Consider the following 15343-nt stretch of genomic DNA (forward strand, 5'->3'; position numbering starts at 1 on the left):
AGTACTTTTACAAATAAATTAAAAATCTTCAAGTTGGAGATCAAGTCAAAAGTCCGAGGTCCTTATGGCGAATTTTTATACTTTCAGAATAGTTTCAAAAAGATTATTATGTATTGTATTGGAAGTGGAATAGCAGCATTTTATCCAATAATTCAATCTATAGTTAATAATGATTTAGAAGAAACTCGAATTAAATTATTTGCTGGTTTCAGATCTGTGTGTCAAATTCCTTTAAAACAACGACTGCAGTTGTTGGCTGATTATTGGAATGTTGAGTTTACAATTCATGTAACAGAAGTAGGTATGTAATAGTATATAACAATTGCAAATTAAGCTTATTAAATTTATAAAAATGTCATTTTCAGAAGAAATAACAACTATCCATAATATTCAAATTAAAAAAGAAAAGATTAATGAAAATAATTATAAAGCAGTACTACAAAAAGAATCATCTGAATCAACTTTAGTATTGATATGTGGTAATGAAGAATTTAATGAAGCACTATCACAATGGACACAAGAGTGCAATCATATTAACTATTATGTGTTTAAGTAAACGATAATATTTATTTTTTATATGTTATCTATCTAATAAATTATTTTAATAAAGGGCAGGATATTTTCGTTTTGCAATTAGGACAGATACCATGTATTCTATCAAAAAGCACGGAACTTTCTGCTATTACTTGCAACCACTGAAATTATACAATAATTTTGGTAAAACTTATCATCAAGATAAAGTGAGGAAAGATTTTATCAAAGATCTATACTACTTACCTGACGTAGACAAGAAGTATGAAAATGTTTTTGGCATTTTCCGTTATTACAAACTATCGATGGAGACTGTCCATCTTCTCCTTCATTCGAAAAGCAAATACAACACTCTTTATCAGAAACAATACCATCTGATTCAATTAGCTTCTCTTGTTTAGGCTTTGGTAATTCAGGTAGTTCTAATAAATCTAATAAATTTTTTACCACAGATTTATGACTGGTCCACATCTAGAAATGGAATATTTCAATCAAACTCTAATGAATTTATCTTTTAGTTATCTATTCATTAGGCAGAATAACTTACTTGTAGATTGTTACTAATTAAATCTTGACATTTCGATACTTCATCTTCACTTCCTAAAATTTTAATCTCTTGAAGAGCATCAGGATTAAGAGGATCAAGTGTGATAAGAAGTGATAGAGCAGGATTTAAATAAATCCTTCGATGCAAGTGGAAAGGTTTTGGATTGATAGGGTCTAAAACCCAGCAATTTCTAAAAAAAATTTCAATATTTTAACTATAAATAATGATGAAAAATAATTGAATAACTAACTTATCAATATCGTATAAATTAGTCCAAGTATCTTCTAAAACATCAGTTCTGGTTTTCAATGTTTCTGCTGCTTCACTCAATGTTGATATACAAGTTTCTAAAGGTGACCAGGATGATAACGTTGGTAAATCAGATGAAACAAATGTCCATTGACTAGTAGATATTTTTTTGTACTTGAGAATCATAGATGTATTTTTATATTCAAGTTTTACTAGATTTAAATTATCACCTGCTGATATAGTTATATCCTGAAATACATACATTATTTAATAAATAATCATGTTGATATTGAAAAATAATAATTACTTACAGGAATTGTTAAAGCAGTCTTTAGCTCATCTAAAATATCGTGATTAGACCAATCAATTTGAAATTTATAATCAAAGGTCTGTTTCTTCATAACAGTATTCTGAAATAAACAAAAAATCGTATTAAATGATTATAATAATAAAAAATTAAATGAAATTCAGTACTTACCAGCAACTTTTGAAGCTGACTTAAAAATGCCATGACTGAGTTGGAATTTTCTAACATCACAGATACTTTAGCAGTAAAATCAGTTCCATAAGTTAAAGAAACACTTTCACCAAAAAATATTCTTGCACCTTGCAATTTTGGATACTCTGGTACTTTTAGTTTAATCTTCATTTGTATTTCATTATTAATATTTAATAAACCATACCACGTGACTGGTTTTTCACTGATGAGAACCAAATGAGGATGCCATTTAATTATTTCTTGATATTCATTCATGATAATAATCTTATTGGAACCACTTGAACTATATTATAGCTTTATTCAAATTTAGGTTATTTTTATTAATATCACATATTATTTCTATTTCTAGTTGTTTAAATAATAAATTCAACAATTCATTTTCACTATCATTTATTTGAACTACAGTAATATTAAACCTTATAGAATGTGGATAAAAATAATGTAATATAATATTCTTGATGGACAGCTGAAGTGGTGGATGTTTACTAATACCACAAATGCGTAATCGTATCGAAATGTAATTGATCGGGTACGAAGAAATTGAATTTATTATACAATTATGAATGTTTCAAGGAAATAATTCCATCGAAGAGAAGACCAGATGGTATCAACATAGTTACAAAACTGAAAGAACTTGTTTTTAACACACAGAAGTTTTTGAATATTTTCAATTAAATATTGTAATGTTAGAGGTTATGTGGATTTAAACAATAATAATAAGACTTAGTTTAATTAGAAATTAGAACTTTATTTATCAATGAATATATTATTGAACCGTAATAGACGACCAACTTGAATCAAGTGAAGAGCACGACGAGAGACGTTAGCCGAAAGGCTACGGGGGAAACCGATTAGGGCCGAACACTCGTACAGGCCCTATACACTCAAATATGTCGGAGACGCTGATTTCCAACATGTAAATTTTTGTATTTATTTATTATAATCTCTTAAATATTTTTATTACATGTCATTAATCTTTTTTTATAATTTTATTTAATCTTTCGATTCATAAACAATTGAATTATTCCCTCGCCCGTCGTAAGTGAGTAGTTTTACAGCATTATTTTGACTTATTCATGACTAAAAAGACTGGAAATTATTTTTTATTATCCAGGAAACATCAAGAGAGAAGAAGTAGTTTCATCGCTTCGGAAATATTCGGGATAATTCGGGCTAATTTAAGATTGGTTCATTTAAACTTCGGTTTTTTTTATTTCAACCAATGAAAAAAAAGCGCGCTAGAAATTTAAAAAAATTTAAACAGCGCCATCTCTCAATGTTAAACAGAAACTTTATGGAATACCTCCACAGCCCTGATACATCCTGGATAACGAAAAATAATTTTCCAGCCAAAACGACTGAAGTAAACCATACGTAAAGGTGCATGAATATACAGAAGTACAAATAGGAATTTATTTTCTATTCGTTAAATATTTAATTTGATAAACAAAAATAGAAAAAAAGTATTTGTATATCACTACAAAAATATTTCCTGATAAATAACAAATTCTTTTAATAAAATAGAATTTTTCTAAATGTAAAAAATCCATTAACCAGAAATAATCACTTACTAAGTACAGTTATTTTGTATTATTGTATTACTGTATTATTAATCATTAATTGAAGTAAATTGAACGAAAAAGACAAAAGGGATTTAAATATTTATAAGTTTTAATCTTTTAAGTTTTTATGACCAAATCGATATTATATTCATTCAACATCATATTAAATATTTGTTCAATATTAAGAAATAATTAATTGTCTTTTTTCTAAAAATAAAATAATTGTTTTATTTAATCATCCTTCATTTATACACATATGACGATTACAAAATTTTATTTATGTAATCATAACAATAGTTATTATCTTAAAACTAAATTGTACGTAATTAAAATAAGTACGTGACCAACAAGACCTAGATAAAATCCTTTTTTTTTTGTAAAATAGAATACTAGTTTTTCAATAACTAATTCATTTTTAATACAAATCATGATTTATAAAATATAATTCACTCAAAAATTGTACTATAAACATTTTTAACTTCATCATTCACAATTTTATTTGACCGTGAAATAAATTGTTAATGATATTAATTAATAGTTGCCCATTTTTATTCTGATATGGATGTGTTGAAACCGGAAGTTGCAATAATTGACTATCAATGATGACTTTTCGTTCCGTTTATATTTGTTTGACTTTTTTCATCCTCTACTTCGAGGGCAAAATTAGTAATACCTTGGACTTTATTTGGCTTTGATTTATTATTAGTATTTCGATCACCCAAAAAGTATAGAGTTAAAGGACTTAATAAATCAAAATCTAAATCATCTAAATCTTGAATACCAGTGAAATAACTGACTAAACTTCCTACTATAACTGTAACACAACATCCAATCATACTATACCACAAATAGCTTATCTGAAAGTAAGAAAAATAAGTATAAACATATAATTTTTAAAAATTTTAATTTCTTAAATGAAAGAAAAAATCAATAGTTACTTTATATAGTGACCAAACTTCGTCAGAATGATCAATTCTATCAGAATCAAAAGAAATGGTTTTATTAACACATGGACAGTCTTCAGCAGATATTAGTTTAGATTCAGTATGAATTTGTCCATTAAAAGAAGCAACAAGTGCTCCGATTCCAATCCATGCTACTAAACCTAAAGCAGTAATAGAACCAGTCATTGCTCCCTTGGCATTGGCCCATGGCACAAACATTCCTAGAGAAAATAGACCCAAGGTAACTCCTCCAACCATTCCATTGAATGATAAGGCAACCTTGATAACAGATTATAAAAAATCATAAATCATCGTTCTTTCAACATTCATGAAAAAAAAATAAAATAAAAAAAAAATGATTCATGATTAAAAAGTTCTGTATCTGCTGATAAATTACCTGTAAAACACCGCCTAATTCTTTGATTATAAAGATAAACGCAAAGCTAAAGATTCCAAAGAAAATACTGATCCATCTTGCGTAAACTGCACCTCTTCTTGCTGGTACTTGGATTTTTAGAAGACCTTGAAGAATATCTTCACATGTTATTGCGGCAAGAGAATTTAGAGCACTTGCTACAGTTCTGTAATATTTTTTTAATCATTATAGTTCAAGGGACATTAATACAATAAATTGTTTAAAAAAATACACAAAATCATTATTTATACCCCAAAGAAGCAGCAAAAATTCCAGCTACAAAAAGGCCTGGAATTCCAGGATATGTACCTAAGAAATTCATCACATAAAGTGGCAACAGTTGATCCAATTCTGAAATATGTCCAGCAAGCTGTGGATCACATTTACTATTTGCACTGTAGAGAATCATTCCAGTGAGGAAATTGACTGTATAAATGAGGATCAAAGCTATCGATGATACCCAAAGTGCTCTAAAATAGCAACAATAAAATGAATTAATTGTCTTGATAACATAAAGGCAGAATAAAAATTCATTAATTCAAATTCGATTCAATTTACATTCTAACTTGACCAGTAGTTTCAACGCTCAGGTACTTTTGGACGGATGCTTGATTGCTACAAAACATGGTAGCCCAGTAGAAAGTACCACCGATGACCACACTCCAAAAGCTATGACGTACTGTGGGATTTGGATCCATATTGAAAAATTCAATTCTTCCAGTATTTTGACTCTTTTCCCAAACAGCAACTATTCCGCCTTCCATAGTCATCCCTATACCGAGGATAGCAAACAGAGAAAGTAGCAGAACAGCACCTTGGAATGTATCGGTCATTATAACAGCTTTCATACCGCCCTGAAGAAATTCATTACAACTCATTAGGTTTTTTTTCTTTTCTTTATCAAACAATTTCTTCAATGATAAATATATCATTTACACTTACTTGTGAAGCATAAAAAATACACACAACATAGACTAGAGCTACAGCTAGATAAGTATCCAGGCCAGTAACTGAAATATTAAGATATTAAATTGATAATTATTTTTAAGGATAAAATAGTAATAAATAATCAACTAACCATGACTTAAAGCTAATGCAGGTGCATAAACAGCTACCGAAGAATATAAAATCATTTGTAGCATGTAAAGAATACTAGCAAATAATCTACAGTATTTGTGGAAGCGCAAATTTAAATATTCATAACTAGAAGTCAATCTTAATTTCATATATACAGGTAAATAAAGCTGAGAAGTAATTGGAACGACAAAAATAAAAGATATACACGTCATCCAAAATTGAGTTCCCTAAAAAACAATTAAAATACTTCGTTACATCATGATATTATTTAATTATCTAAAGAATATTTTTAAATAATAATAATAAATCATATAATACCTGACTATACATTTCGGCAGGATTGCCAAGAAGTTCAATAGCAGTAATAAAACTAGCTGCTAAAGACATGGCCATTGGCATTGTACCAATGTTGGATCCACCAAGTAAAAAATCACTACTTGTTTCTTGTTTTTTGGAGAAAAATCCATAAAATGTACCAATTAAACATGATACTATTAACATTATAGAGAGTACGGTATAATCAATCCATGAAAATGTATTAAGCAGTGCTGGATTATTTGCTTCACATTCTGCTTGATCAGCAGATCTTGTTTTACGTTGTTCTGCTGATGATGTTGATAAGGCAATAAGAAGGAGGATGAGCAGTCGTAATTGCATCTTTTTGAATTATACTTAATCTTTTCCTTTAAATAAAAAGAAATAATCAACATTATTATTATTTTTATATACCCTATCAAACATGATGGCTATCAATTATTCTCTCTTAGTCCATCATCATCATCAATTTAGGATTTTAATTATAAAATAATAATTATTATTATAAGAAACGATCCTTTTTTTGTGTTTAATAAAATATTGACAGTTACAATTGGCAATAATCAATTCAAGATATTAAACGATTCTTTAAAATGATAAATATCTACTTGGGAGTATAAGTATCAATCATTTCTAGTTTAAAGCGGATTGAGGCATTGAAGTCACCACGTTGTTAAGGCAATATTGACCGTAATAAAAGAATGTATAACAGGATAATGAATTTTAAATAATGTGTAAATATTATTAATTGATATTAAATCATACCTAACAATTGAGATGCTAGAATTATATGACAATGCTACAAAAAATTTGGTGCTATATGTTGAATGTGAGTATCCTTTACTTATTGTTACCTCATTATATTACTTGTTTGACCTTAAATTATTTTTCATAGTATAAAATGACATTTCAATTAAATATAAAACTTTATAACAAAACATTATTTAATGTGTATCCGGTCGGAAGTTTATAGTTAAATGATATTTACTACATATCATATGTTTTCTCACGACATCCTCATCACATTATCATTGTGACAAACATAATTTGGTGTAGTTATGACAGGTGGGTTGTTTTTTTAGCGAATATAAATCTTAGTCATATTGATATAATCGCTAAAAATAATATTATCTGTCTTCCGTAGCTTGACCATTGTTATTAACGTCAACTTAACCAACAATTAATGTCTTGTTGAAATAAAAAAATTGATTTGTAGGATTTGAATATTAAATTCAACAGGTAGAGAATAATTAAAAGATTTATGATAGGTTTAATTTAATTTCAAACTTACCTTAATAATAAATGAATCCTTTAAATTAATTAAAATCACTCAACGCAAATTTCTGATCAATAAAAAAGTTCGAAATTGTAATTGAATGATTTTACTACTTTGCCTGATATAACGCATATAGTTGTGTTGAATTAATTAATGATAAAAATAATTAATAATATTATTATAATGACAGTATTGTTATACAGAGTAAAAATGGTTTTACTTAATTATTAAAAATTTTTTAAACAAATTAAATATAACACTGAAGAATAAAATGAAGTGATAGTTGGATAAATGTGTAATAAAAATTGGTAATAAAAAGAATAATAATGAACGACTGGATTGAACCGGAGTGAAGTTTTGAAACTGATGTTTTAATTGTCATATGCGCCTTTATACTTGTCCCTACCACTAAAGTGCCGCGTGGTTGATACGTTAGTTGATTCCTTCAAAATATTATACACTCAAGTGGAACATAGAAGGGCGAGAAGTAGTAGATATATAATATAATTCCACAAAAATCGATCTACACTTCATCATATATTTAACGATTACGCCATCACGATGACAACTAACTGGACAATAGTTGATTCATATATTTATTAATGAATTAAATGCACGTTGTTACTAATTGTTTATGATCATGTTGCATCAAATGTGAATTCGAAAGAATCCAAGTGATGATTCTGTCATTAAAGTCAACTGTGAAATTTTTGGAAAATAAAATTAATTGGTGTTAACATGATTCAATAGCTTACAAATGCTCATCAGATCATAATTTTGTTTGGTGTTCTTCTTCTTCCTCTTCTTTTGATGTATCAAATTAAGGTAAAAGTATTGATATTGATTACAAACAGATTCTTTTGTGAAAGACAAATCATTGATATTTTTGTTATTGTGTTGTGTTAAATATGTATCTTTGTTTACTTTTGTCCAGGAATATAGTTTGATGATAATAATAATATCAATAAAGGCTAAAATAACTTGAAGAACCCATTCTTAATAAAAGTTTTACCTATTTTTGGAAAAAAAATTTTTCATTGGGTTATGTTTTCTACGCAGTTCGAATTAACAGAATGGTAAACAGTTAATTAATGTTGGCAAATAAAAATGAAAAATCCAATCTTAAACCTCATAAAATATTACAATCTTTTGTTGGAATTGAGATATGAATTATTTCTCGTGTTATTGCCTGTTTCATCTTTATTTTTAAGTTAAAAAAAAAACTTGAGAATAGTACATTAAAATGGCAAACACAATTACAAGAAGGACAATGTCCAAGGCTCGTTTAGAATGTTAAAAGAAAACAAAAATAAATTAACCAAAAATTGTTGAAGAATTCATTAGCACAAATTTAGATTAATCAGATGTATTAATTGAGATAAATAAAAATATTAAATCGTACGATTTGTAGTGTGTCTTCGCACGGTTTAATCTCGACATGCGATCACGATCTTATGAAGAGGGTTGGTTAACTGAAATATATATATACAGCATTCACCAAATCTTATCATGTATAAAATTAGCGAGTTTAAACTGGTTGGATACCAGTTTCTTATGTACAATTGCTCAGGATTATTAAAGAAGAAACAATTGAATGCCATAAGAAACAATGATGTTTTGCATGTTCTTTGTGACATATGAGTAAACCAATTATTCATTTGATATTCTCCTCTTTCGTTATAAATTAACTTATTAATTTGCTAATAGAGTTCTCCCTAAACAGTGAAATGAAGAGAAAATAATAAAATTCATTAATATGAAATGGATTGTGTATAAACAACTAATTGTTATGAAAAAGCAATACTCTAGTTACAATTTTTTTTGAGAATATTCTTTTTTAATGTATAACAAAATCGAGAAAGAAATTAAAGTGAATTATTATTAAAATATTAATTGAAATCAAAAGCTATTAAGTAATTTATGATGCCTCAATAATAGAGAGAGTCAAAAATTGATTCGTTAATTAAATTAGTGACTAGGTTAAACTTTATTAACAAATAAATGAATGATAAATGTTATAGATGATTATTAAAAAATATAAAATTATTTTGTTAACATTGAAAGGGAGGTTTCATAAAGATACTTGTTTTTATAGTGTTAAATTGTAGTCATATAAGAATTGAAATTAAAACCGGCTTGATCTAGATGCAGCTAGTTTTATTCGAATTTAAAGACGCAAGACGCATTGTTGTCTTACACTTTAATTGCCTAATTCATGGCTAATTGGTGTTGATCTTCTTTAGGGCCAACATTTTAATTTATAATAATTACTAAATATTGTACAAATTTATAAAGAGACTAACTTGTTAACATAAATATATGTTAACACTCTATATTCTTTGGTATATACATTAAATTTGATATAAATCCTAATTAGGATAATCTACTAATGGTTTAATAGATAAAGTTTTCTCCAATTAAATTTTAATAACTGAGATTTGATAAATTCATTTAGTTTCAAAAGGTTGGATACAATAGGAAATGAAAGCATAATGGTAAAAATGCCATCAATATTATCTGATATGTACGATTGGTTCTAGTTGTTTCAAATTAAATCGATAAGAAATTGAGGGAAATGCTTATCTATAATAATCCGATAAAAATGTTTAAATAAAAATAATATATTTTCAGAAAATATTTGTACATTGATATAAGCACAAATCTTATTGAATAAAATGTTCATATATCGTAATAACTCACATTATATTTATTCTCTTTTAAATACTCATCGTAGATTTCTATACACCTTTGTTATAGTTAAATTAAAAAAGCTTAGTACCCAATATTTCTTATAACACATGTTTTTTTTCTCATAAACTTTGACAATAGATAACATATATATCGTAAAAATTAGGATACTAATGTTATGGCTATAATTACTTTTTTTTTTTTTTAAACACTACATTTAATAAATAATAACAAAATTACAATTTCAACTATAAGTCACAATTATTAAGTAAAATGATTGTATTATTATTTATATTGTATAGATTTGTGTTGATATTTGTTTCATTACGATATAATCCAGATACATTGTATAAATAATATACTGGATTATTTTTTTATACAGATCAATGACCTATTTAATAATAAATTTTACCAATAAAATTAGTTAATATTAAAACTCATTATTATTGTCTTGAATAAACCTTAAAAAATAGCATTCAGAAATGGGATTTACCAATTACGTCAACAATCATGAATTTAAATTCAGTCGGTCTATAATATATCCTAAAAAACGATTAAAAAATTATTTGTACTTCATCAGCATTTCCGGTTCTTATTAAAATTTAATCAAAAAAAATTTCCCATGAGATAATATATTTGATATCCAAATAGCACAGACCTTAGTCATATTTCAACATCTTGATTGAAATATATTATGGCAATGCTCAAGGCTAAATCAATGTAATCCCCAAATTATGAAAGACAAAATATTTATCGTATAATCACAAAAAAATAATCTCTGACGCGTGTTAAATTATTTATCTATTAACATATGAGCAACTAATTCGAATGTTTTTTTCAAATCATGAGTTGTTTTTAATTAATGTATCAAAGTGATTTAAACATAATCCATTATTACGCTACAACGATAATAATATTAATACAATTGTGTAAGGTTCATTATTTTATGAATTTGACACGTGAAATGATTGTTTAATAGTAAACAACATATCGAACTGTTTGTTCAATTTATAAACAACTTACTAAATAAATTAAAAATGCAAAAAATGGGCCTGGGTGTTTGTGCCCACATGATAAACTTCCCATCCCTGTTAATTGTTTATAATTATAGACTTTTTTTTACAATTATACGGAAAACTTTCCTATTTACATTTTATGTATTTATTGAAATTCGTGATTTTTTCATATCATTGTTGTTGGTTTTTTCCATTATTTATAATAAATTAAAATTTTTGTAAACAATTAGCAATTGTTACAAATTATATAAAGTCATCAACAACAATATTTCATCAATATTGACCACATTTTTTAATAATTCTTATCATATAATAAGTAAGTAACAAATTTGTTTAAACTTCTTTCATACACACTCCTTCCTTTTTATAAATCTATTTTTAAATCTTCTGATATGTTTCTTAATGTCTCAGAATGTAAAGATATGACAAAATAACGATTTTCAAAAATCGACCCCATAATATCTCCCTAATAGGAAGTTAATAAATGAATTGGTACTAATTTTATAACAAATTAAGTACTTGTTACTTCAGTTTTTTGATTTTCATTAAATGTATATTTTTGTGAAGCAATAATATTAGAAGTTAAATTTCTCCGCATTTCTTGTCTTCTAATTATACGCTTTGCAATACATGGAATAAAAAGATCGGGGTCAACATTTTGTTGATTCTCAATTCCAAGACATTGCAACAGATTACTAGTAATCCATGCTATAACAATGGTGATAAGTGTGCCTAGAGGTGCATACCACATGTACGAAATTCGATACAGATAGAAAAACTGGGAATCATCCATCAAATTATCTGGAGTTGATATGATTGTACTATTACAGCCAGCTGTAGACACAGGTGAAGCATGAGGTATTGGTCTTGGCACTCCAAATGCTATCCACAATAAAAATACTAATGAAATGACAGTTCCTAATACTGCACTACGTTGTGTAACTGATTCAAACATCATTCCCAATGTAAATAATCCCAATAGAGGACCTCCAACAACACCGAATATTGTTAAGCTTGTCTGAAAAAAATAAAAATGTTTTCATCAACTTACTAAATATTTGATATATGACTTTTTTTCGATTAGATTCTAGTTTTTTTAGTAACTAGTTTTAACTGGTTGAAGAAAAATATATTTTTTTCATTTTCAATGATTAATGTGTAGTAAGAATTTACATCAATGACGCAAATGTCTGTTGATTTATTTATTATCTTTGATATCTTGTCATGTTGAAAATAAAAATCAAAAATTTATAAATTCAAGTTTAACAAATATGTATAACAAAAAATACTTTTACTTACTTGAAGAATATTTCCTAAATATTGAGCTAAAATAGCAAGAGCAATGCACGCTATTCCAAGTAAAAATGCTAAAATCTTGCCAATGATTAACGATCTTGATGTTGATACTTCTTTCCCAGTAATTTTCGAATAACAAGGTTTTATGTAATCTTCTAAACTTACAACAGATAAAGAATTTAAAGCTGCTGATATGGTACTTAATCCAGCACTAAAAATACCTAGAATATAATGATGATTATTACTCAAAGAAGAAATAAAAATAATTTCATTTAAAAGAACTTACCGGCTATGAATAATCCTGGCAAACCAGGTATAGAAGACATTGTTTCCACAACATAATAAGGCATCAGCATATCTGGTGCTGTTATATAGTTCATTGATTTTGGATCACAGTCATAATATTTACTATAAATTGCTAATCCTGAGAAACATGTTAAAATTGAAAGGAGTGTCAGTACTGGCCAGCACAACCACAAAGCGTTTTGGGCTGATTTTAAACTCCTTAAAATTGAAAAAAAAAAAATAATCAAATGATATAAAAAAAATTTTTATAAAAAAATGTTGTATTTACTTACCTAACAGTTAAAAGTCTTTGTACTTGAATTTGATTAACTCCATAAAGAGACAAAAAAGTGAAAAAACCTCCAATAATAAGACTCCACCATGTATGACGTTCAGTTGGATCTGGTGAAAAGCTGTTATATAATCATGAAATATTAATTACTGTTACTTTATTGAAAATTGAAAATAAATAAAATAAAGAAAAATTTACTTGTCAAATTTCAAACGACCGCCTTCACTTGCAATTTTTAAAATTCCATCGATTCCAACAGAACTGGCAGCAGTTGCTATTACAATAATTAAAGAAGCAAACATTAATAAAGCTTGAAAAAGATCTGTTATTAATACAGCTTTTATTCCTCCAATGCTTGAATAAAAAGCACAAGCAAGGCCAACTGACAATATGCTTGTAATCATTGATAATCCAGTAGTTGTTTCTAGTGCTAAGGCAGGAGCATATAAAACTACTCCTGAGTATAATAACATTTGTAGCCATACCACGAAACTTGCTAAAAATCTAGCTACTCGGCCAAATCGTCTTTCTAAATACTGAAAAATAAAATGATATTTTTAAATATCAGTTATAATATAATGATTAAATTGCCGTATTACTTAATTTATTGTAGTAAATACAAATATTTATTAGATTAAATTAAATTATTAATTATCTATCATTTAAAAATTTTAACACTTATGACAATGCTTTCTCTTTATGTAAGGCTTGATAATTACAGGAAGTAAAACTCGCATAAGAAATAAGAATGCTAATTTGACGAAATAAGTTTATGACTACCTTTGTAAACAAAATTAAGATAACTTTATGAATAAGAGGTAAGTGTAGAGAATGTAAATAGATTAAAGATAGCAGTAATAGTAGATTGCTATAAAAGTATTGTAATTCATAAAACCAAGCCATTATTATATCAGTACTAATCGAGAGTGTTGTAAAAAATTTTACAAAAACAAGAATAGCGTTATGAGTAAAAATTTTAATTGCTCAATAATGAACTTTGCCTGATGCTGAAAATATATGTTAAAATAAAATATTAACTAATCTTTTGAGGAATCTTTTCATCAACGTATTATTACACAATGTTCTATTTTATGAAACTCAGTAATTAATTATGGAAATAAATATTCATTTAATTACTTAAAGATTCAAGGATTAAATAAATAAAATAATTTTATCTACCTCATATGTACTTGATGCTTGTAATTTATAAAAAACGGGCAAAAACCCGTAACAAACACAAGGTGTCCCAATAAGATAAGAAATGTTTATTACTACAAATTGAGCGCCATAGAAATAATTTTCAGCAGATAGTCCTAGAAGTGTAATCGCAGACATGAATGATACCATAAGAGCTATTCCAACAGGAATTGTACTCATGGATCGATTGGCTGAAAAATATTCCTACAAAAAAAAATTTTTACATTAATTCTGAGAATACAAAGAGAAATAAATCAATCGAATAAATTTCGAGTGGTAAAATCTAATATAAAGGTCTGTTTAAGATTGATTTATTTTAGAAACTTGATGTGCTCACTCGAAGAAATATTCCTCTCCATTACAATCAATAGAATTAAATCAGTATATATTGCTTTGTCATTGTCTTTTATTCCAATGGTATTTTATTTGAACTTGTTAATTTTATTATTCTTCATTTACCTCAGCCGTCTTTTGCTTGCCTCCAGTCAAACGATAATAAATTCCAATTCCAACACTGATGGCAATCATTATAGAAATGACCAAGGAATCGACCCATCCTAAGATTTTCTTATTTGCCATATTAAATAGAATTAATACTCAATCTGAAAATAATAAATGTATTAATTTATTCTCTTGTCTCAAATAATATAATTGGTCTTTTTATTTATGTGCTATTAGAACAACATAATTCATCATTAAATATTAAAAAAAGGAATAAAACTGTTGATTGTGAATAAGTTCTAAGAACAATATACTAATTTGTTTATTATCTAAGATAAAATTAGAAAAAATTTATAACTATAAATAAATCATGATCATAGTGATATAATATTTTTTGATGAAAAATCAAATTATTTATGTTAATATAAAAAAATTATTGTCATATAAAAATAAACGATTATTTTAAATACTTTGTGTAAACTATTTTTTAAGAACTTACTATTTCTTGAGTCTCGTCAACGCGTAACTGCTGACTACATAATTTACTGACAATACATAATAATATACTTCAATATATTGTGTGAGGACATTTTCACACATACACAGTTCCACGTGCACTGATCAATATCGCAAAAATCCTTTTTTATCGATTGAAATACAAAAGACGCCATCTGTCAACAAAATTTCACATGTCGGTAATGAATACCGACAGG

The 15343-nt window shown here is 26.9% G+C and overlaps 3 protein-coding genes across 4 annotated transcripts; 1 reads left to right on the top strand and 2 right to left on the bottom strand.

Annotated features, from left to right (window-relative positions):
- Positions 1-88: 88 nt before the first annotated feature.
- On the top strand, positions 89-617 carry LOC118071338 (NADH-cytochrome b5 reductase-like). Its single transcript, XM_035090450.1, has 2 exons — positions 89-301; positions 366-617. Exons 1-2 carry the CDS (start codon positions 109-111, stop codon positions 554-556), a joined length of 384 nt encoding a protein of 127 aa, XP_034946341.1. The 5' UTR covers positions 89-108; the 3' UTR covers positions 557-617.
- Positions 92-2915, bottom strand: LOC118071328 (E3 ubiquitin-protein ligase FANCL-like). 2 transcript variants are annotated; one of them, XM_035090437.1, is made up of 7 exons: positions 2791-2915; positions 1806-2450; positions 1639-1737; positions 1329-1576; positions 1079-1268; positions 778-1002; positions 92-695 (listed from the first exon to the last, which is right to left on the bottom strand). In XM_035090437.1, the coding sequence occupies exons 2-7, from the start codon at positions 2079-2081 to the stop codon at positions 597-599; spliced, it is 1137 nt and encodes a 378-aa protein (XP_034946328.1). In that variant the 5' UTR covers positions 2082-2450; positions 2791-2915; the 3' UTR covers positions 92-596. The 2 variants fall into 2 exon arrangements, with proteins under 2 accessions (XP_034946328.1, XP_034946320.1); XM_035090429.1 differs by lacking the exon at positions 2791-2915 and having other exon boundaries at positions 1806-2734.
- Positions 2916-3700: 785 nt separating this feature from the next.
- Positions 3701-15242, bottom strand: LOC118071598 (uncharacterized). The gene is given in 16 exon segments (XM_035090803.1): positions 3701-4245; positions 4327-4611; positions 4730-4913; positions 4999-5217; positions 5306-5601; positions 5690-5757; positions 5826-6051; positions 6143-6495; positions 11639-12137; positions 12419-12636; positions 12702-12919; positions 12994-13113; positions 13191-13528; positions 14172-14393; positions 14649-14791; positions 15130-15242. Coding segments are annotated over 15 exon segments (3627 nt in total). The 5' UTR covers positions 14769-14791; positions 15130-15242; the 3' UTR covers positions 3701-3984.
- Positions 15243-15343: the final 101 nt, after the last annotated feature.

Source organism: Chelonus insularis, unplaced genomic scaffold (genome assembly GCF_013357705.1).
Source record: "Chelonus insularis isolate UGA/USDA-ARS -01 unplaced genomic scaffold, ASM1335770v1 contig_130_pilon, whole genome shotgun sequence".
NCBI lineage: Eukaryota > Metazoa > Arthropoda > Insecta > Hymenoptera > Braconidae > Chelonus > Chelonus insularis.